General features: G+C 49.5%; 1 protein-coding gene across 1 annotated transcript in view; it reads left to right on the forward strand.

Moving 5' to 3' along the window:
• Window positions 1-24346, forward strand: part of SGSH (N-sulfoglucosamine sulfohydrolase) — a 236364-nt gene that overhangs the window by 167223 nt on the left and 44795 nt on the right. Inside the window, exons 3-6 of the mRNA XM_085617436.1 lie at window positions 912-1017; window positions 2501-2651; window positions 20384-20540; window positions 20682-20763. Of these exons, the coding sequence (XP_085473562.1) occupies window positions 912-1017; window positions 2501-2651; window positions 20384-20540; window positions 20682-20763 (496 nt within the window). The remainder of the gene's footprint in view (window positions 1-911; window positions 1018-2500; window positions 2652-20383; window positions 20541-20681; window positions 20764-24346) is intronic.

The raw sequence follows: 24346 nt of genomic DNA on the forward strand, positions 1-24346 counted from the left end.
GCGTTATTTTACAAATTATTTTCATTGATTTTTTTCATACAAATCACACAAGCCTGCCAACCATCCCTTAAATTAGCTCCTAACAATTTCTGTTGCCTTTTTCACCATCCCACACTTTCATCTTCAACAATGCAGATGTTTGTCTCCTGACATTATCCCTGCTTTTGTTGTCACATATTCAGTAAGTAGCTTCTTTATTCACTTACTTCTCAGTCTATTTTAGATGGTCTCTTATTGTAGACACCCTCTTTAGAACTACACTACTATACAAGACATTAGGCACTGGAACTGTTCCTTCTACTTTATCTATACTAGTTTATTTTGAATATTGTTTCTTTGAATTTATTTGTTTTAGTTGCTAGACCTGTGCCTCGTGTCCTGTCAGCTTTTATTTCTGTTATGTCGACTGCTTTTGAACCAGCTGTTTTGCATTGCTCAATCCAGCCACATTCCTTTTCTGTCTTATGCTGCCTCTTCTTAGTTATTCACCACCTTTACATTATCGTGGAAGGGGTCCCAATCATTCTGGGAGTGCATGCATGCAAACTACTCGGCATTGGTGGGGGGCTTTTCTGTTGCAATATTTTCGTGTTCCTTACTCTCCTGCTGTTGCGGCCCTAGAAGTGTTTTCGAGTTCAACTCCTCCTGTAGCCTTCATCTTGGTTGTTTCACTCCTACAAGCTGCAGAGATTTTCCACTGCGTACTAGCCAGGCAGTTCCACATGCAGGTTCATTTCAGTATTTTTGTCTGTGATGGCGATTGAGAGCTGTAGTTCTGATCTGCCTTTGTTTTCTTTTTATCACACCCCATACAACAAGTTTTGTGTACGCTAGAGCTTAGGGTATGCTTTTATGTGTTTAATAGATACAAATTAAATGTTACTGTCTTTTCTCTCACATGCTCATTGCAGCACCAGAATGGGATGTATGGACTTCACCAGGATGTGCACCACTTTGAATCCTTTGATGCTGTGAGAAGCCTTCCTTTGCTGCTCAGTCAAGCTGGTATCCATACAGGTGAAAACAGTGGGGCTTGAGGGTGCATGCTGTTGGGCTATCTCGGAGCATGTGTGGGTGCAGGGTACCACTACATTCCTACATCCCAAAAGATACCTCAAAAACATACCCACTGGTGGGTGTATCGGAGACTGTGTTAAACTAATATTATGAGACTAAGTGTCCCAAGTTGCGGTGAAAAACAGCATATCAAAAATACAGTCCTATGTGGAACGGCAGACTCAATATTTGAGTTCTAGGGTGGAAATAGAAAACTTAGAAAGATTTATTACAAAAACGTAAAAGGTACAATATAGAGATTGCAAAGTGCAGATGCATAAAATCATTGCCATGAAGGCTCTTGGTGATAAGACAATATAGAATTCTCGGCAAAATTTTAAATCTTGTAAGTCCCAAATGAGCAGCAAAATCAGAAAGAAATCAGACCGCATCTCTTGTATCTGGCTCACCCCCAAATCTGAGGGTTTATATAGGAAATCTTCTCACAGGACATAATGAAAAGTGCATAAATTCATCATGGTGTGAGCAAAACAATATATTTACAGCAAACCAGAACATAAAATGTTATAGCATCATTTAGCCTTACCATCTAAGCATAGCCCGCTAAATGAATTCAGACCCCTTTATGCTAATGTCATCTGGAGATGTCGGAGCAAACTGGCTTCAAAACAACATGACAAAACAAAACAAATAATGTGACTCGCAGAATTACGGGTCAACCGAGTTGCACAGCCGCATGTACACAGGTATTCCAATTAATCACCTCAACCATAGTGTATCCAGTTTCATCCAAAATGTTATTCCTTGAGTTTATCCAAGTCATTGTATCACGTCAAAGGTTACAAAATTCAACATTCTTGTGCTTGTTAATTACTTCATGATTGCCCATCCAGGCCTATCAAACAGCAGTTTACGAATTTTGCTCAATCTTAAAGAATCCAACCATCACACCCAATGCATTTCGGCTCCTTAGCCTTCGTCAGATGAAAACTTAAGGCGCTTTATATACATAAGGAAAGGGTGTGCTCCAGGACATTGACTTTTTAAAACAACATGAACCATTGTGAATGAATGTAATACTGTGAGCAGGCAGAAGAAACCTTGAAAGAAAGTTACATTACTGAACCCATGCAAGAGAATTTTCTTTGAGAACAGCGCCAGTAAAGAAAACATGACTTGCTTGACTATGTGTAGCAGAAATAATAAACAGTGAATGAGCAGGGTAAGACACGCATTTTGAGCAAGATGGTGTTGAGACCTAAATAAGGCCTAGTTAGCATCAGCCAATAAAAGGCCAATAAAAGGCACTTTAACAGGTCATATCAAAATAGTTTTAAAAGCAATAGCATCATATTAGTGTACACATGTGGATTTGAGTGTAGATTACTGTCCAGCAATTGTTAATAATGCACAATAATTATTAAACGCCCAAAACATTTACAAAGCCCTGGTTTATAAGTATCTTGCTCTTCTTTCCTGCCAGGGATCGTTGGTAAGAAGCATGTGGGACCTGAGAGTGTTTACCCATTCAACTTTGCCTACACAGAGGAGAACAATTCTATTCTGCAAGTGGGCCGCAACATCACCAGAATCAAACTGCTAGTACGAAAGTTCCTAAACACGCTCCAGGACAGGTTGGTCTGCTTCCCTGTTTAACCATGAAAATACTTTTAATCTGACAATTCTGCTACCTTTGCTGTAGAAGGTGCCCACTGTACTATTTAGTTGTTAGTCCATTACTGTTTTTAGTACGAGCCTAGCGCAGCCCGCATGCGTTGCTCTAGAAAAATGACCTCTTGGAATCACTCTGGACTTTTCACACGCTTATGCATGTGGTTTTTTTTTATAGCCTTTTTTCTATTGGGCTTTGCGTGCGTCCTGATAAAAAGACAGCACGCAATTGGGCAAAGGCGGGTGCATGTCCCTCCTTTCCACGGGAATGTTTCTGCCTACGGCTTGCGGTTACGAGCAGGGGCGCCATCTGTTCGGGGTCAGGGGCGCGCAGGGCATCTGTTGTGTTTCATGGTCACTTTCGCGGCCACATGGCTGCGCTTGTTACCTTTCCAGACATTCAGTTTTTCAGCATCAGCGGCACACTGGCAAGCTGTTGCGACTTTGATTGGCAGAGAAGTGTACTGGCACCGGAGGCTTATTGCAGCACCCAGTACCAGGCCTTTACTCGCTCTTTGGAACGCTTCCATGCCTACAGATACCATGTAGTGTTCTTTGTTTCCACCAAAAGGCTTCTGTGTAGGCTGCGTGAGGTGTGCTCTGCTTTCAAGGCTTCAATGCATTTTTTGTATCCATGTGTGTTTTTACCAGTTTAGCATGCATACGCTTTCTTTGGTTTTTTAAACGTCTCCGTCGCTCTCACTGCCTTTCAAATGACGAATTCGCACTAACGAGACCCTTTGAAGACAGATTCTAATTCTAGCTGTGCCCCAGGGAACGACGGGCAAAGGCTTCTGGAGAAGTTTTGACTTGAAATCCATGTGGGTGGTAGCAGGAGGGGAAGCGCCCCTCACCGCTAGTTAGAAATGTACTTTAAAGAGTCCCTGGAGGTGGTTAACACGGGAGATGTTGGCTGCCTTCTTGTGCTGTCCACGAATATTACCTGACCCGTCGACCGCCAAGCCAACCCCTCTGTGACCAGAGGGTGGCCGGGAACTAAACAAACGAATTAAATAGCAAAGGCGGAAGGTGCACTCATTGAGATTAAACACAAAATCAGATATCCAAAAAACGTAATGATTTTCTCTTTATTCTGATAATTTTAACACGAACAGCACACAGCCAATGCGTTTCGTTCCAAGTGGGAACTTCGTCAGGGCTAATAATTCAACCTCGCGGTACCAATAGAAGCTGATCAGTATAGTCGAATGTATTACAGCAGAATCAATGCAATATGTTACTAAATATCTTGCGTATTATTATGAAGTGATACTTCATAGCTACCATGCTGAGAATAGACGCTACCCGCGAAGGATAATACTTACCATCCTCTGCTCGTCTCGTTATCCCTTGTGTGTATCACCACTGGGACTACATGAGGGTCCTTTTTGTATATATACCTATATACAAATAATAATACGCATGTTAAAATGAGCACGACGTTTTGAACACAAGAATTGTTTACCGTTCATTCTGATTTTAGACCATGTGTCTGTCTTATCACTGCCACTCATAAGACCGTCCTGTAAATACTTGTGTGTTAAACCCGTCTTTCATCATAGAGTCCCACTATGACCTTCGGGTTAGTTACATACCAAATCCCTTTCCTGTCAAGTCGGCCCGCAAACGCTGCATACCAGGTTCGTTATTTAGAGAGGCATAAAATATGGGCAATTTTGAAAGGTAATTGAAAGTTCCTCCCAGATCTGTGTCAACATAAATTGTGAATTATCCTTGGGGAATGCTTGCCAAACCTCTTAACATTTACAGCCCTTTAGTCCAGGCGTTGTCACCGCTGTGTAGTAAAATTAATCTGTGCTGTTACCAACAAACGGAAAGCGTGTCTGAAGGCCTGCTCACTAGCTACCTCTGTGAGAGCATTTTATTCCAACGGCTTTTGAAAATAGAAGCTGGTTAACACATTTTTGTCTTAAGAACATAAATTACCAGCCGCGTTTCAAAACTCTCAAAAATGTGTTGCACGATGTTTACCATGTGAGAATGGCAGACACTTACATTGCAGAATGGGCTAGACCGGTACTTCCCACACCTTCGATGTGAGTGCCCTACATTTAGTCATGGATAGGACCTCTGTTGGAAACGGGTAGCGTGGTGCAGAGCGGGCGGGCCAAACTCCGGAGGAAATGTGCAAAGCATCCACGCAGTACACACATGCGACACACAAGGCACACTACAAAAAGAGACACTACACCAGTTTAGGTAGAAATAACTTTTGTATTGTCAAAACCACTAGGTGTCAGGTAATCTCTACACTGCGCCAACTGGCGCTCGGTTCCAATTTACAGGGGGGAATTATGTACAGGGCAGCGCCAATCGGGCCCCTGCCGGAATCATTGCGATTTACAGATAAAATAATTGTACGTGAGAAATAAAGCTCCCATCCATCCACATTAATCCTGCAATAAAATACATCAGGGCATGACGTGAGACATTAGGCCGGAACACCTGTAACGGAAACCTCACAGCATCACAATAAACATGACCGTCCTGGGCATCCCCTGAGGCAGGAAATTAGGTTAGGCAGAGCATCAATACATCAAACCCTGGCATCTGAACAAAACCATTAACATAGCGCGTAAAACAAGGCCTTAGCGCGCAGGGCATGGCAACTAAACATAGCGCTGCCCGGGGCACTTGAATCGCATTTTAAATCAGGCATTTACCCTAGCGCTGCCCATATCAATTCAATAGCGCCTTAAAACCAGGACATATGAACATAGCGCTGCTTCTTGCCAATCAATAGCGCTTCAAACATGGCCTGTAAATCTGGCGCTGCACATAGCATAACATTAGGCCAGAAATGCATTTAATTATAGTCCCCGGAATTCCAGTAGGTCAGGGCATCCAAGGTTGTGAGGAGGAAGGGACACTGGGGGCGGGCACCGGCAATGTACCCCGAATTCACCCCCTATCCCTCGGCATTATATTCCTCCTCACCGGCTTACTGAAGAGCTCCCCGAGCCGATTAGGCACACGTGGCAGCTGCCCACTGCCAGTCGGGGCAGCTGTACCGAGTCCAGCCAGTTCCTGCGAGGTGGAGGTCCCTGCCAGGACATGGAAGGCAGGGGGGTGTCCCTACAGTAAGTATGGGCCCCACGGGGCCCTCCGGGCATTCACCGGGGCGGGCACCGACTATGTGCCCCGACTTCGCCCCTCCCACCAAGGCAAGCGCGGACCAAGGCCCCACTCACCGGCACTCTCCTGGCAGGCTTCAGGCGTCGCTGCGGCCTCCCGGCAGCAACTTGTCACTCTCTCCGGCTTCACTTGGGCGGTGGGGGCAGGCGCCGACAATGCGCCTCGAGCCCCTGACCTTCCTCTTCTCTCCTGGGTCGCTGAGCTTGCGGGGCTCTCGTCACCTCGCGAGAGCCCCGCCCACCAAGGCACCGGTCGGGTCTTCGCCCGGGCCCCCTCCCGGGACCCGGGACTCTTAGGCTCGGCTCGCGGGGCTCTCCCAGACTCCCGGGAGCCCCGCTCGATCACGCGGCCACTTCCGGCCGGCTCGGGCGAGGTCCCGACTTCTTCCGGGTCGTCGCAGGCAGCGCGGCGGCCCTGCTCTTCTCCTCACTGCAACCCGGGTTGCGGCGGTGATTCCGGGGCAGTTTTGAAGTGCGGGGTAGGCTCCCGCCTTCACAAACACCAACACCGCGTGGCGGCACACACACGGGGTGGGCTCCCGATGTTGTGATTAAACCTTCAAAGGTGGCACACACGCGGGGTAGGCTCCCGATGTAAGGAATAGGCGCCGAGGCAGTGGGCACTCGCGCCGACGGCGATATCACGCGGGGTGGGCTCCCGCTGGGCTCCTCAGTAGGCTGGCACACGGGGTAGGCTCCCGATATGTCTTTCAGCGCCCAGCTCTCCCTGGCCACACACTCCTCACCTCCTTTGGGCCACGAGGTGTAGCGCTTTGCAGGCGCTAGGCGGTCCCACCAGCTTTAGGGGCAGTGCACAGTCACTTCCAAGATAGCGCTCATCAAACCTAGCGCTCTCCTTCCAGGGGCTTGTAAATAGCGCTCTCCTTCCAGGGGCTTGCAAATAGCGCTCTCCTTCCAGGGGCTTGTAAATAGCGCTCTCCTTCCAGGGACTTGCAAATAGCGCTCTCCTTCCAGGGGCTTGTAAATAGCGCTCTCCTTCCAGGGGCTTGTAAATAGCACTCTCCTTCCAGGGAGCTTGTAGATAGCGTTCTCTGGTCCCTGCCCCTTGATTGAGGGTTTCTTGAGGGGGGGGAAGTTGCGTTGGGGGCTGCAGACGGACTACTCAGTCTCTGCCTGTCGTCCCTGGATTCTCCTCTCGCCGGGCCAGATCAGTGGGTAGTTCAGGATCCCTCACTCACTTAAAGGGCAGTGCCTAAACCCTGTCACCTTCAGAGGCATAGGTCCCTGACTGATCCTACCGCCTAAAACTCCTGCGAGGGCTTCTCCAGGTTTGCGTTGCCCCAACTATATCTTTCCCTCGCCCTGTGGACAGTAGGGGGGGGGTAGGTAGGCTCAGGGCCCAGCACACAGGCCTATGTGGCGGTAACCCCTGGCAGCAGGTCCCCTCTCTCCCAGGTCCACCCTCTGACTGACTGCATGGCAACCCAGCTCCTCCCTTTAGACGCCCCTCACCCCACCTTCCAGACAGTGCCAGAAGCTTCCAGAAGCGTCTGGGGAAACTGGCTCTAACTGGCCTAGGGGGAGGGGTAGAGCACCCTGGGTGCCAGGCTTCCCTCCAAAAGCTGGGGCTGTTAGGAAATAACGCCTAGACTGTCAACCCAGCTCAGTCAAACGGCGCAACCACACAGCTTTGGCATCCATTTTAAGTTACATTTTTAAAATGGGGAAACTCAGTCTGCACACATTCAGTCTTTCCATTTACACATTTAGTTTCCCAGAAAAGCGAAAAATTTCTGGGAAAAAGGGCCAAGTCCAACACAACCCCCTTCCAGCCAAAAGCCAGGGTAGACCGATCAATGCCTTGATGGGCTTCCCTGCTTAGGGCGAGAAAAGGTGGACGCAGGCCCGCAACTGCAGGAGCACCCGCAGGTTCTCCTCCACTCTGGAACCCGAAGGTTCCCTCTCTCAAACCTTCCTCGACCGACTGAGCCACCACCCGGGGGTCCCCTAGCTGGTTGTGGCCAGGACTGGCCCCTAGGCCACCCAGATGTCTCTGGCCCTTGCGGTCTCACAGAGTGGGGGGCAGTAACCCCAGGCCCGTAGTACCCGTTGACCACTCTCCTCCTCCTCCTTGCAGTTCCGAACTGCCACTGGTCCTCCCACCTGGGGTCCGCACCCTCAGGCTGACCAGCCCTCAGGGGCGAGGCTCTCCTCCCCCTACCTCTCCTTCTGGGGTTCCTCCTCCTACTCCCATGCGAGGCACCCTCAGACCACCACTCTCTCCCCAGTCCAGGACCTTGACCCTTCAACTGGTTCCCCAGCCTAGGGTCTAAACCCTTAGGCTGCACCGGTGCTAGGGGTGAGACCTCCCTCCCCCTGCACCCCCTCCCAGAGTTCCGCACCCTCCCAACGGGAGTAGCACCCCTGGAAGACAATTCTGGGGGGACACTGCTAACAGATGTCCCACCCGCCAGGTCAGGCAGTACCCATCCCTGGCCTCCCAACCCAGGATCTAAGCCCTGTGGCTGAGCCGGTGCCCGAGGTGAGACCTTCCTCCCTCTGCACCCCCTTCCAGAGTTCCGCACCCTCCCACCTGGAGAAGTACCCCTGGAAGTCAATTCTGGGGGGACACTGTTAACAGATGCCCCACCCGCCAGGTCAGGCAAACCCTGAACCTGGCATCCCAGCCCAGGATCTAAACCCTGCAACTGGGCCAACCCCAGAACCTCAGGAGCTCTGATTACAGATGCCCCGGGTCCTCCTGACACTAGGGGCTCCCCCTCACCGGGCGGCACATCAGGACAGCCTAGGCTCCCAACCTGGGGCTCCCTTACGGAACTCTCCAGGCCCTGAGACTGCGGTTGGGGCACCTCGGGACACCTCCCCGTCTCACTCCTTCCTATGGATAGGTCGTGAGGCCCTACAACCCTCTCTTTTCCCGGGGACCTAGCTGGGCTATTCGCCACCTCTCCCACCTCGATGGGTTGGAAGATCCCTGCACCACCCTCTTCAGGGTCACTCCCCAATGCCTCCTCAGACACCCTGGCCCTCACACAGAGGTCTGCCTCCTGTGCAAGCTCCCTTGGGTCGGAGAACCCACACTGTACTAGGTGGTGACGCAACCTGGGGGAACAATTTCTGAGCATGTGCTCCCGGATGAGTACCTGGCACAGCCCTTCCCACTCATTCACTGCACTCCTCACCACCCAATCCTCCAATGCAGTCCCACACACCTCCACAAACTCCCCCCAGGACTGGTGGGACAGTTTTCCCCTGCCCCTGAACTCTAACCTGTCCCCCTCTTCCTGGGAATCAGGCACCATCTCCTGGGCTCTGGGAGTGGGACACCCTACATTGGATCCACTCTCGCTGCCACCACTGGATCCCACCCTTACTGGTGAATCCAGACCACAAAAACCACTCTCAGGGGACAACCTACCCTCCCGAGCTGGTCTCTCCCTGGCAAAGGCCCTCTCTGCCTCCGCCATCCTCTCCTGCGCTAGGACCTTCTCCGTCTCTAGCCTCTTCTCCTGCACACTCAGCCGCGCTAGCTCCACCTTGAGCTTTTCCAGCGCCAACTGATGCTCCCTTCCTTCCCTCCTATCTATCCACTCTTCTGGGGACAGGGAAAGGGACGGGGCAGTGCCCCCGGGACTGGACCCAGCGCGGGACTCCCTAACTCTGGTGTCCTTACTCGCTACTGGCGTCTCCCCCCGGTCATCTTCCTCCTCCTCGTCAGTGTCACCACCCTCCTGGGTTATGGATGGGGCCCCCTCACTGTCGGAGTCCTCCCCTCTCTGGAGGTCCTCCTCCGGGTCTCCACTAAATCCACCCCTTAAATATGCGGAGGGGTAATCTGACAGGTCCCCACCAATCTCTAAGGGTTCCCCCCTCTTGAGGGCCTCATAGAGAAAGAGCTTCCTGCGTGTGTTGCCTACTGGGGGTATCCCTCTCTCCCTGCAGAAATAAATCACTTCCTGCTCCGTGTACTCCCCAAGATCACCTTCGTTGTAGGTCAACCCCATCCTGGCAAGGTACACCCGGGACACACCACCCACAGTGCAACAAGGGGACACAATTTAAAAACACACTTCTAGGAGGAAATCACAATCAGGAAAAAACAATAATTCCCCACAACCTGAGATTACATTACACACTCAGTTTGCAGTGCAACCCGTGGTCGCTGCGGTACTGCGCAAACACAAGTCCTATCCCACCGCTGAACACCAATGTTGGAAACGGGTAGCGTGGTGCAGAGCGGGCGGGCCAAACTCCGGAGGAAATGTGCAAAGCATCCACGCAGTACACACATGCGACACACAAGGCACACTACAAAAAGAGACACTACACCAGTTTAGGTAGAAATAACTTTTGTATTGTCAAAACCACTAGGTGTCAGGTAATCTCTACACTGCGCCAACTGGCGCTCGGTTCCAATTTACAGGGGGGAATTATGTACAGGGCAGCGCCAATCGGGCCCCTGCCGGAATCATTGCGATTTACAGATAAAATAATTGTACGTGAGAAATAAAGCTCCCATCCATCCACATTAATCCTGCAATAAAATACATCAGGGCATGACGTGAGACATTAGGCCGGAACACCTGTAACGGAAACCTCACAGCATCACAATAAACATGACCGTCCTGGGCATCCCCTGAGGCAGGAAATTAGGTTAGGCAGAGCATCAATACATCAAACCCTGGCATCTGAACAAAACCATTAACATAGCGCGTAAAACAAGGCCTTAGCGCGCAGGGCATGGCAACTAAACATAGCGCTGCCCGGGGCACTTGAATCGCATTTTAAATCAGGCATTTACCCTAGCGCTGCCCATATCAATTCAATAGCGCCTTAAAACCAGGACATATGAACATAGCGCTGCTTCTTGCCAATCAATAGCGCTTCAAACATGGCCTGTAAATCTGGCGCTGCACATAGCATAACATTAGGCCAGAAATGCATTTAATTATAGTCCCCGGAATTCCAGTAGGTCAGGGCATCCAAGGTTGTGAGGAGGAAGGGACACTGGGGGCGGGCACCGGCAATGTACCCCGAATTCACCCCCTATCCCTCGGCATTATATTCCTCCTCACCGGCTTACTGAAGAGCTCCCCGAGCCGATTAGGCACACGTGGCAGCTGCCCACTGCCAGTCGGGGCAGCTGTACCGAGTCCAGCCAGTTCCTGCGAGGTGGAGGTCCCTGCCAGGACATGGAAGGCAGGGGGGTGTCCCTACAGTAAGTATGGGCCCCACGGGGCCCTCCGGGCATTCACCGGGGCGGGCACCGACTATGTGCCCCGACTTCGCCCCTCCCACCAAGGCAAGCGCGGACCAAGGCCCCACTCACCGGCACTCTCCTGGCAGGCTTCAGGCGTCGCTGCGGCCTCCCGGCAGCAACTTGTCACTCTCTCCGGCTTCACTTGGGCGGTGGGGGCAGGCGCCGACAATGCGCCTCGAGCCCCTGACCTTCCTCTTCTCTCCTGGGTCGCTGAGCTTGCGGGGCTCTCGTCACCTCGCGAGAGCCCCGCCCACCAAGGCACCGGTCGGGTCTTCGCCCGGGCCCCCTCCCGGGACCCGGGACTCTTAGGCTCGGCTCGCGGGGCTCTCCCAGACTCCCGGGAGCCCCGCTCGATCACGCGGCCACTTCCGGCCGGCTCGGGCGAGGTCCCGACTTCTTCCGGGTCGTCGCAGGCAGCGCGGCGGCCCTGCTCTTCTCCTCACTGCAACCCGGGTTGCGGCGGTGATTCCGGGGCAGTTTTGAAGTGCGGGGTAGGCTCCCGCCTTCACAAACACCAACACCGCGTGGCGGCACACACACGGGGTGGGCTCCCGATGTTGTGATTAAACCTTCAAAGGTGGCACACACGCGGGGTAGGCTCCCGATGAAAGGAATAGGCGCCGAGGCAGTGGGCACTCGCGCCGACGGCGATATCACGCGGGGTGGGCTCCCGCTGGGCTCCTCAGTAGGCTGGCACACGGGGTAGGCTCCCGATATGTCTTTCAGCGCCCAGCTCTCCCTGGCCACACACTCCTCACCTCCTTTGGGCCACGAGGTGTAGCGCTTTGCAGGCGCTAGGCGGTCCCACCAGCTTTAGGGGCAGTGCACAGTCACTTCCAAGATAGCGCTCATCAAACCTAGCGCTCTCCTTCCAGGGGCTTGTAAATAGCGCTCTCCTTCCAGGGGCTTGCAAATAGCGCTCTCCTTCCAGGGGCTTGTAAATAGCGCTCTCCTTCCAGGGACTTGCAAATAGCGCTCTCCTTCCAGGGGCTTGTAAATAGCGCTCTCCTTCCAGGGGCTTGTAAATAGCACTCTCCTTCCAGGGAGCTTGTAGATAGCGTTCTCTGGTCCCTGCCCCTTGATTGAGGGTTTCTTGAGGGGGGGGAAGTTGCGTTGGGGGCTGCAGACGGACTACTCAGTCTCTGCCTGTCGTCCCTGGATTCTCCTCTCGCCGGGCCAGATCAGTGGGTAGTTCAGGATCCCTCACTCACTTAAAGGGCAGTGCCTAAACCCTGTCACCTTCAGAGGCATAGGTCCCTGACTGATCCTACCGCCTAAAACTCCTGCGAGGGCTTCTCCAGGTTTGCGTTGCCCCAACTATATCTTTCCCTCGCCCTGTGGACAGTAGGGGGGGGGTAGGTAGGCTCAGGGCCCAGCACACAGGCCTATGTGGCGGTAACCCCTGGCAGCAGGTCCCCTCTCTCCCAGGTCCACCCTCTGACTGACTGCATGGCAACCCAGCTCCTCCCTTTAGACGCCCCTCACCCCACCTTCCAGACAGTGCCAGAAGCTTCCAGAAGCGTCTGGGGAAACTGGCTCTAACTGGCCTAGGGGGAGGGGTAGAGCACCCTGGGTGCCAGGCTTCCCTCCAAAAGCTGGGGCTGTTGGGAAATAACGCCTAGACTGTCAACCCAGCTCAGTCAAACGGCGCAACCACACAGCTTTGGCATCCATTTTAAGTTACATTTTTAAAATGGGGAAACTCAGTCTGCACACATTCAGTCTTTCCATTTACACATTTAGTTTCCCAGAAAAGCGAAAAATTTCTGGGAAAATGGGCCAAGTCCAACAACCTCCCACCCCGGGCGAGAACTGTAGCTCGCCCAAGCTTAAACTCCTCTTTAGCAATCCTCTTCAGACCATAATTATGCAGGCCAGTTTCCCTGCTTTGACCTTCAACGCTCTGTGAGAGACAGAATTTCTGACCTACATTTCCAGCCCCTTGCTTTCACCTCATGCGGTAAACAGGATGTCAACATCTAGCAGGGTCTGCAGTGAAAAGCGAGAGTCACAAAGGCACACGTGTCCAGGATCCTTGTGACACGCGCTGAAGGATATTCTATTTATTGCTTGGATGTTTGTGTACCACAGTTCTGTAAATATGTTCGCCTCTAGGGCTTTAGGGATTGGCTTTCTATCACTCAATTATGCCCACCGCGAGCCTTTCATAGAAGGCAATATGTTAAGCAGTTTACAAAGATAAATCGTCAAAAATCGGATACTACATGAAAGACAAATGGTCAAACAGCAAATGAATTAAGATATCCAAACTGTACTCCGGTGTAGAATAAGAAGGCCTCTGAAAAAAATCTGACGGGGCAAGTGTGCTTAAAAAACAGAGGTCAGTAACACGAGTTTCTTTACCAGAAGTTGGCCAAACCCATTCGCCAAGGTAATCATGATAGAAAATAGAAGCCATGCCTTCACTAACCACGTTGCTTGCTAAACAAGCATTGGCATAGCCAATAGGTCTCGCTTTTGGGATCTTATCAGTATTTAGTTAATAATAATAATATCCACCTTTGTAAAGCGCGAACAATCTCCCGTAAAGGTCTCTAGGCGCTTGGGGCCGTCGGGAAGATTAAGCCAGCTATTGCCCAAAGTCTCATGGTGCTGGGCTAATCTGCCGCTGGCGCCGGGGATCGAACCGTGATCCCCAGATTCCGGAGTCAGTCGCCCTGGCTGCGGCGCCACACCAGTTATGCAGCACAATATCCTTGGTGCAACAACATCAACTGTTGCATGGCTAAAAACGTATACGGTCCCAAAGGCGAGACCTGTTGGCTATGCCAATGCTTGTTATGTAGTAGTGTTTTGGGGCGAAAGTCTCTGCATGTCTGGTTGAAGTTGTGCTGCTCTGCCCTTGTACAAACTGAAGACAGCCCTTTATTATTTCCCTCAGTGAGCGGGATATTCTTGCACAAGGTTCTCCCTTTCACTGTTTTTCTTGACTTCGGAGCTGGCTTTGCTGCCAGGCGCGCACACAAAGTGTATGCCTTTGATGTGGATAAATATGGCCTCTCAACCTAAGCTATGCAGGGATTGATGGTGGCAGCCAATTGTTTATAAACGGGGGCAGAGTTCTTTGTGCCTGTATCCCTGTGGGGAGACTGCCTTTCGTCTCTCCCCCGGAAAAGGTCCCATTAGCCATCATAACTGGGTCATTGGCCTTCATCATGTGTGAAACCTTTGCAAAGAATCCATGTATTATTAAACATCTTCATGTGTGTTGCTTTATCTGTGTGCTTCTGGGCTGGTGATTGTTGAAGTTCATTGAACTGTATGTGTGCTGCTGCACAAGATGATTGTTTCTTTTGTATTGGGCTGGCAATATCTATCTTGCACAGTCCCGCCTGCACGTACATGTTCTCCTAAACATCTGTCTCAGGTGCATGGGGAAGTATCCATCCCAGACCCTTTGTTTAGTGCTGGTATTCCTCTGATGAAGTGAACATACTCCTACTCCTACCACTTCCACCACCGTTTTCTGTGTTGTGGCCATCCTCCGCAGCAATGACACCAGACAGGACAAATACACATCCACATCTGAACCAGCTCAAACTAGTCTCAGTGTAGACCGCAGGAGAGAAACCCTGCAAAATTGGCTCCCAATAGCATGACTTTTAAAAACTGCAACACCACTGATTGTCTATGGCTCTCCTCCTTAGGCCATCAGAATACGATAAATATTGTCTCTCTGAGCCAATACTTCAAAAGTATCCATTCAACGTCAAGGAGGCCTGTGCACCAGTAGAGGAAAGAACATTACAAGATTCAGGAGAAGAAACTTTCTGTGGCTACTTTTTTCTCTAGACCGGGTCCAAGTCTGGGAAATCTTCAGAACTGCCTTGTAGCTTGACTGGAGGAAAGAGGGAAAACCTACCAGCCTGCATGAGTGGCTGACTGTGCACACCAGGGGTGACCTAAGCCAGCAGATGGACCAGCTGACTGCAAGGACCATCTTGAGAACTGTGCAAAGAACCAAGACTGAGATCGCTCCAGCACAAATGCCCGTGAGAAAGAAGGGGAGCCTTAGCTAGGTGTAGGAGCTGCTCCATCATCTTCACATGTTTAGAAGGGGAGGCCTGCCTCGTTCACAACCCTTTCTGTGGCCATGGGGTCCGTGTACCTACCTCTTTTGTGACTCCTAAGGATTCAGATAACAGTCCGTCTTCTTCACTGGCTGGAAGTCCTAAGCCATTGGTTAGAGGAGGTTGGTCTGATTCTGAAAACTTTGGAAGGTATTGTTCTAGGTCTTACTGTCTAATTGAAATCACTGGTTGAAGTAATGTTTCACCGTTCCTTCAACTGCACAGTGGCTACTGTCATCGCAGAAATCTGTATCAAATTCTAGCTCAAGTGCGTGCCAACATCTAGGACCTGGAGCGGGGTAGTCCTGATATACACTTGAGTGCTCCTCGACTGGAACTCTCTCTTTCTTTTGTAGTTAGGAGAACCCATACAAAGATGCTGAAACATTCTCATAAGAATGACAGACAGGGATTATTGTTTCAATGCTTTATATAAGAATTATTTGGCAATATACAGAAAAGGTGCAATGAGCAAATTTAGCAGAAAAGTATATAAGTCATAAGTACAAATAACCAGTACAGTTCTAAATGAAATCCGGCATAGATTCGCCTTCTTAGGTGAGAAATAGGTGTTACTGTTGCTAGCAAAAGTCACACTGGTATATAGGGCTTTAGACAATAATGTTCATATGTTCTGTGGGAATACTTGATTCTCAGGGTGTTGGATCAATAGGAAACATCCTATAAGAAACATCTTACTACAGAAAACATTTGATGATTCTGTCATCATAGTGGTGCATTGAGATTCAATCATTCTAACAGTCTTAGCTGTACAGTTAGCTGATACATTGTTTAACATAAGACTGGGACAGTAAGAACCGTCCTCGATTTAGTACAGTGAGGAAATTTCTCTGAGAACACTTTCTGCTTACTCAAGTGAAACTAGACACGTTTTATTTAGAACACGGATCAACAACAGTTATCATGTTATATAATGTGACATTGAAGCAAGATGGAGGACAGTGTAAACACAGGCTAATGTTAGCACAAATTCATATCGTAATGCTCTTTCAATTGGCAGAAAATAGACGCTCACACTCCCCAAAGGGCGTCGTGAACCCCCTACTTTAGCAGCTACAGCGGTGGTGGAATTATTTATGGGCATCTCCTGTCTGCAGCTTTGCAGACAAATGCTCATAATTAACATTAAAGAAAGATGTGTTGATAGAAAAGCGAAAGACAGTAGGTTAAAAGAAAGGATTTGTGAAAGGGTGTGTGGGTGAAAGGTTGAGTGGATGGGTGAAAGGATGCACCAATGAGTAAAAGGATGGGTAAAGGGTGTATGAGTGAAGGGATGCATCAGTGCGTGAAAGGATGCGTGACGGAGTGAATGGATGACTGTGTGGATGGGGGAAAGGATGCATGGGTGGGTGAAAGGGTGGATGGGTGAAAGGGTGGATGGGTGAAGCATGCATGGGTGAGTGAAAGGGGGGATAGGTGAAAGGATGCATAGGTGGGTGAAAGGAAGTGTGTGGGTGAATGAATGGGTGGGTGGGTGAAAGGTGGATAAAAGTGTGGATGGCTGAAAGTATGGATGGATGGATAGAGTAAGACTGAATGATGGATGAAAAAATTTAAGAAATCAAAGGATGACAGAACGTAAAGATGAAATAGTGGATATCACTGGGTGGATGGAAGGTTGAATGGATAAATGATTGCATGGAAGAGATGATGGAGCTCTTTCAGGGAGGGTCAAGCTCACTTGATTTGCTTGACTGGTGCCATCAGAGCTTTGGTTAAAAGTGCAGGTATCTCAGGTTTATGGCTATTCCTTTGCACTACCATCACTGGGAGTTGTGGGTGCCCCTGCTACTTTTGGGTCACTGCTACTGGAAACAATGTACAGGCACCAATGTGCTTTGAGATACAGGTCCATACATTCAGAGAGACACACATAGTTGAAACTGGTTTGCTAATTTCTATGTGTCCCAAATTTTAATTTAAGCTGTTTATGGGGCCCTTATCTAATCCAAGACCACCAACAACTTGGACTGTAACCACTGGTGACCACTAGCAGCAAACACACTGGCCACCTGGTCAAAGTACGGAAGCACCAGAGATTCCTCGGGACGCGAAAGCTGTCTTTTGAGTGGTGGGCTGCATTTAGGTATGGCCAATTTGTATGGTTTGAACTCTTTTTAGTGCGGTCTTCTTTTATTCAGGAGCATCCTTGTGTACCACAGGTCGCTAGATAAAAACAGAGCCGAGGCTCCCTGCCTGTGCCCATCACTTAAACTCCTATTTTTTCTAGAGAGGAGACATAAGCACTATTAAACTTTACTGGCCCAACCAAATAGTTAGCATTGGCCACATGGCTCAATGTTAAATAAAATTGTAGTGCTTAGTGCAAAAGCGCTATATAAACATTCGGGATTGGAACTCTGTCCCGAAGGTTGTAAGAGCTTCTGGTTCTGTTCGTCAATCTTATTTGTAAATGTACTATTTAACTAGCCTACTGTTAAAACCAGTCTCCATTTATAATGTGTACTCTCAACATTGAAGCTATTAAGGTCTTCAATAGAAGTCTCGCAGATTTTGGAGCTGTAATATCAGGTGCTGAAATCTCTGATTCCAGCTGGTATCTCCATACCTTAGTCCAGGATTTTGAGTCATTTCCTCCAGTAAGGCGAATAAAACAAGGTCCCCTTTCTGATAGGACTAACAAGCCCAAACATACATGCATTTAATACCTGCTTGAAGATGGTCTTAAAAGGGTGCAAGGGCTTTGCTGAGGCCTGTGGTGAGATTGCGGGTGGTCTGGGGAAGCCAGAACATGTGAGGGGAAGCAGGAGGGGATGCATTTGTAGCTCCCCTTATTGTGCAAAAGCAGTGCGGACGAGAACTGGCCTAGCTGCTGCCAGGGCTGGCTTTAGCGCTGGTGGCGCCCAGTGCGACAATAGCTTTTGGCGCCCCCAAGTCCCATGACTACCTCCTCAGATTATTTTACTACCACGTGCAAAAGTGCCCCTCATCTCTGCTATCATAAGATATTGCAAGCACAGTGCCCCCCTGAGGTCACAGCGCCCCCCTTCACAGGTCAGCACCCAGTGCGGCCGCACCTGTCGCACTGTCCTAAAGCCGGCACTGGCTGCTGCCCGTAGATCCACACACAGTCCAAGATGTGGTGTCTCTGGGCCCGGAATTGTCGGTTCTCGAGTTTTCAGATCCAGATTACCGAGTCTGGTATTTGCAAATCCAGTCTTGACATGCAGAAGTTCAGGATTGGTAAGAAAAACATTTCTAGGTTCTGTCCGGTCTTGCAAAGACATATTAGGTTTGGAGAAGCAATGGGCTGCCCACGTTATCCGCAAGGGCTCATCTTTCTTCTTATGTTTCCAGCTAGGGTTGCCTATCAATTTGCCATTGATCGCACTATGGAATTGTTTGACAGCCAAGCTTTTTGTTACCAGTGGGATGAATCTGAATGTCTCAGCAGATTACTTTCATTTGCTAGTAGAACTCCCAAACAGTAAAAGGAATTCTAAAGTTATCAACTTGCCCTATAAAGTCCCTGAACCCAACGAGGGCCTATAACGAGGGAGAGCCTTTGACAACGGGTATAGCCTGAGGCAGAAGGGTTATAGGGCTATCAGAACATTCCAGCCACTAAAGGTAGATAGAATGTTCTAAAATAAAAAACGGAGAAACATGAAGACAATCTATGTTTTCACTGGAGCTCTCAATATTCTAGTGCTCTAATATAAAATACATCTAAAATGTACTTTAGAATTCAAGACTTAAAAAAACCACACACACGCTCACACACACACAGGCCCCGGAGTGCCATGGGCCCTCTGAAAAGGGCTTATATAATATATATATATTTTTGTTTCAATCATGCACTTCTTTTTTTTTAGCATGCATAGATTTGATATTCCCTACTGCCTTAAGCTAAAGTGTGTGGGCTTTTGAGTGTATATGTAAATCTGTAGCCTAACAGGTATTGTCAAATAATATTTTGCCTCCGGCATTATTCTATTTGTATTTATAGAGCGCAACGATTATCCCGAGGGATATCACGGCGCTAGGAAAGCTATATCCTGAAATTAGGGTGGAGTGATACCCGGACATCTGAGAACAGGGGGACCTAGGCAAAAGGCTGCAAAGTGTCAGCAATCACATCCTAGGGAACACCGTTTTCCGCTTCTTCCTAAAAGGCATATAATATTCCGTAAGGCGAAGGCCTAAAGGAAGTTCATTCCAGTGAACGGCTGCCAGATGAGAGAGAGAGCAGCCTCCTGCTCTAACTTTCTTAATGCGTCTGATTTTGGCCAAAGCGTGATAGCAAGAACTCCGTTTTTGTGTGGGGGCGCAGAATTCGATTTTGTCCTGCAGTATTCGGGGGCCGCCCTTGTGTAGCGATCTGTGTGCATAGCACTAGAGCTTAAACTTGGCTCTTTGGCGCACAGGCAGCCAGTGGAGCTTCCTCAGACATTCTGGCGCCAAGCTGCATTTTATTTTATTGAAGACCAGCTCGGCGGCTGCGTTCTGGATCACCTGCAGTCTGTCTGGCATCCCCACATAGAGTGCATTCCCATAATCCATTCTACTTGAAAGTAGTGCCTGGGCAATGGTCTTCCTGCTGTTCACGGGGATCAACGAGAAGAGTCTTCTTAGTAGCTTTAGCATGGCAAAGCTTTTTCCATACAACGCTCGGACTTGGTCCTGCATGGTTAGTGCATTGTCGATGAGTATGCCCAGGTTTTCTATCAAAAACTTGAAAGAAATACTTCTTTTTGCAGAATCGAATGGGAATATGTTTAAATCAAGTCTTTTCTTAAAATGCAGAACTTTTAAATGTACATTTTCTAAGAACAAAATCCAAATATTAAGTGCACAGCTTTTCCATATATTCATGGTGGGGAAAAGTCAGCAGAAACCCATAAATTACTGCATTTGACAAAGCACTGATTTTTAGTGCAAATAATAATGTGCAAAATCGTTTTTTTGTTCAAACATGTCAAGAGTGTGAAAGGCACCTAATTTCAGGAAGTTAGTAGAGATAAAACTCTACACACCCCTGGGAGATAAAAGTATTTGGTTAGCTGGCAACCATTACAAAATATTGTTCTGCGTAGTTGCGTGCATGCGCGGTTTCTGATTGGTTGCTTAACAGATCTATTCCCTGTCTTGCTAGGTAGAAGAGATTGTGAGCTGCAGATCTTGGAATGACCCGAATTTATTTTGCTTCTTTCTCTGTCCCACAGACCATTCTTCCTTTATGTGGCATTCCATGACCCCCACCGCTGCGGTCACTCACAGCCCCAGTACGGACAGTTCTGTGAAAAGTTTGGCAATGGTGAGAGTGGCATGGGCTGGATCCCTGACTGGAAACCTCAGTACTACAAACCAGAGCAGGTTCAGGTAGGACTTACTTCTTACTCCTTTGACACGTACCAACATATGGCTCTCTCCAAGGAAATGGTGCCCTCTTTACCCCTAAAAGATTGCAAAGCTGTGAATAGGTTTCCACATATTTGTTTTTTTTCTGTTATATTTCTTCAGGTCCCTTACTTCATCCAAGATACTCCTGCTGCTCGGGCTGACCTTGCAGCGCAGTACACCACTATTAGCCGAATGGACCAAGGTAACATTCTGCCATATTCTTCTCATGAGTGTCGACGTTCCTAATTCATTCCTGTCTATATGCATTAATTGGTATTACAGTAGTACAGAGCTAGATGGGAAGCACAAGATCTGACTAATATCTTAATGATTCTTGGAGCCCCGGCCAAATTGTATTTTGCGACCCCTTGTTTGGAACACCTTTACTTTTATATAGTTTTGCCACGTTCAGACCTCAGGATATGGACAATATTTTTTTAATAAATGTATTCCTTATTTTGTCATTATACACACAATCAAAAAATGTAAAGCAGATTAAAATATGAAGAAAGGCCCACTTGCAGGGGGAAATGCGGAGGGGACAGAGGGTCTGGGCGGGTGGTTAAAGGGGCCCTTATTAGTATCCAGTCACAGACAGCTAGCGCATCAGATCCTGATCCAGGGCCTCCGCCTGGCTCACCAGAGATCCTTGCAATCCCAGTCCATAATAAGTTCTCCATTGGCCCTAGATTTTGTTAAACTTCCGGCTTTTTAAACAGCTATGTACACCTCCTATTCGGATTCCATACACCTGTCCATCCTCATTATCCACTGGGCTCTAGTGGGTGGTGTTCGTACCCCCTAGACCTGCGCTATATCCCTCTTGGCGACAAGAACAGAATACCAGTTTCCTGAGGGTTAAGTCAATATCCCTTGGACCCGCTCTTCCTCAAATACATTCCCTAGATCTTCAAGGATGCTGTTCTTGTAGGCACATATCTTTGGACTCTCCCAGAGCAAGTGGAAAACGACCCCATTGGGGTCCCACACCGTAAACAGTCTGATTTTGGCATTTTCCCCATTTTGTAGAGTCTATCTCTAGCTAGATATACTCTGTGGTCAATTTTCAACTGTATCAAGCGGAACCGAGCCCTGATGGCAACCTCTCGGGGGTGCATCAGGGCTTCGTCCCAGTCCACGTCCTCCATGTCACCCATATCATGCGCCCATCAACTCCTGAGATTACCTAGGTTATTATTTATGATCACTCTATAGGTGGCAGACACCGCTCCCCATCCAAGTGTAACCCCTAAGTGACTCACTGGGGGAACGAGTCCGGAAGATCAGACCATCAGACCAGTCCTCCACCCAGATCCCAGGACATGTCTAAGTTTCGTATGTTTGTAGTATTGGGTGTCTGCTAGTTCGTACTCCTTTTTTTTTTTTTTTTTTTTTTACAACATTTTTATAAATTTTCCTGTTATTTCAATGAACACAATTTATACTTTTTTTTTTTCTCCAAAAAACCTTTATTTAGCATATGATGTTCATACACAGCAACATGCCTACAACCATACTTGGCCGGCAGCAGATGATGGTAAGGAAAGGGTAGAAGTGTACACAGCAAATCGCCAACAACCCACAAGGGCAGGCCACGTCCAGAAACAGAAACAGGTTATGGTCTTTCGGGTTTTTTGCTTTCCCCCCTTTGGGGGTAGAACCAGGGATCCCAGTCCCTAACAATATGAAATAACAATTAATAAACATCCCAAACAACTAGCCCCATGGTGAGAGTGGTCTATAAAGGCACCTTAAAAGCCTTGCTCAGAGATCCCTCAGCTCAGCAGGACTCAATCTAGGGTGCACAGCTCTTGCATTGGGGCAAGCCCCCACAACCCCCAGCAGGCCGTGTGCTGGCCCCCAGTTCTCTTAAATCTCAGCCCGCCGCCCCCATCGTCCAACGCCGTAGTGCGTCAGAGGCCACTGTCCGCGACCCCATCCAGAGTCCGCACCCCCCAAGTTCTTCATCACATTAGCCGGGGAGGGAGGCCGGAAGCGCCGCATCAGACGCCTGCGGAGTAAGCAGTAGGTACGTTTTCAGAGGACCCCACATGTCTCGGAGTCGAGAGTTCGACGGAAGAAGGTCAGAGTACAGGGCAAGCTGCTCTTGCCAGCAAATCATCGTCTCTAGCCAGTCCTTAAACTTAGGTGCCCTCCCTCTGCCCCATCTACAGGCCACCTTCCATTTAGCAAGGAGGAAACAAAAGGAAGCGAATCTCCTTGTGCACCACCGGGAGCTCCTCCGTGTACCCCAGTATGACCATCAGTGGGGAGAGCGGAAGCGTAGTGTTCAACATTTTCCCGACCGCTTCGAATATTCGTTCCCAATACTCCTGGAGGGCCGGACAGCTCCAAGCTAGGTGAAGCAAGTCCGCCTCGTCAGCCCGGCATCTATCGCATCTAGCATCCCCCCTTAGGCCGTATCTATGCAGGCGGGCGGGCGTATAATAGTAGCGTTGCAGATATTTATAGTGCGTGATACGCAACCTGTAGCTAGCAGCCACCCTTTCCGTCTGTGTACAGCAATAGCGCCACTCTCGGTCTGAGAGCTCCTGCCCCAGCTCGTGCGACCATTTAGCTCGAGCTGCGCACTGCAGTGTGCCAATTTCTGCGTACTGGGATCTATAGAGGACGGAGACCAAATGAGACAGAGTTTTTGCCATCAGGAGCGTGTGCATCTGCGGAAGCACTTGTGATTCTTGCGGATATCCCGGGGCGCAAGCCCGTATTCCTTCCCGGAGACGGGCATAGAGGAATGTTTCCATCCCCGTCGGCGGAGAATCGCCACACAGCTGCTGCAGCGTAGCAAATTTCCTGTTTCTATATAGGTCGCCCCACGTGTGGATCCCTTGTTGCCTTGTGCATTTTTTGAAAATACCCTCCTGTAAGGATGAAACGCCAGCGGCAAGCGGGGGGAGTAGAGCATTGGGGACTTCATTTTGTGTGCAATCCATCTCCATGCGCGCACCGTGCAGTCCACCGTTGTGGGGGCGCGCTCGCAGCGCGACATTTGTTGCAACACTGCCCCCTCTATTGGCACAGGGTCTGCCAGCCAATGCTCCGTGGCCAGATGAGCAGTGTACTTCGGGCCATGAAACCAGTAGTACGCATAGTGCGCCTGCGCGCACATGTAATATAGTTCGAAATTGGGCAGCTCAAGCCCTCCCATCGCGTACGGACTAGCCAGCGTTTCCCATTTTATCCGCGGCTGCCCACCGCCCCACACAAGTCGCAGAAGCTCCCCCCTCAGAGTATCAAAGAAAGGTCGTCCAGGGTGGTATGGGATATTCAGAAAATAGTAAAGGAACTTAGGTAGCAAGATCATTTTGACCAGTGATATCCTGTCGGCGATGGAGAGTGGCATGGCTATCCACCTCGTTATCTTATCGCGGAGCGCGTCAATCGCCCGGCCATAATTATCACGGAGCAGTTCCTCCCTGTCAAGGGTGACATTTATGCCCAGGTATCTCACGGCATCGTCACACCACTCTAGCAGGTATTCTACCTCAAAGGGGGCGGCAGCCGGGGTCAGAGGAATAATTTGAGATTTCGACCAATTGATCTGTATCCCAGAGAGTCCCCCAAAGCGCACAAACTCCCTAAGGATCGGATTTAGGTTATGCACCGGGTCCTTGACGTAGAGGGTGACGTCGTCCGCATACAGCGAGATCAGAACCGGGCGAAGCAGGCAATCCAGCGCGCTCTCCTGGTGATGGTGGCGAATCCTGGCCGCCAGCGGATCCATCGCAAGGGCAAATTGCAACGGCGACAGCGGGCACCCTTGC

Source organism: Triturus cristatus, chromosome 7 (genome assembly GCF_964204655.1).
Source record: "Triturus cristatus chromosome 7, aTriCri1.1, whole genome shotgun sequence".
Classification (NCBI taxonomy): Eukaryota; Metazoa; Chordata; class Amphibia; order Caudata; family Salamandridae; genus Triturus; species Triturus cristatus.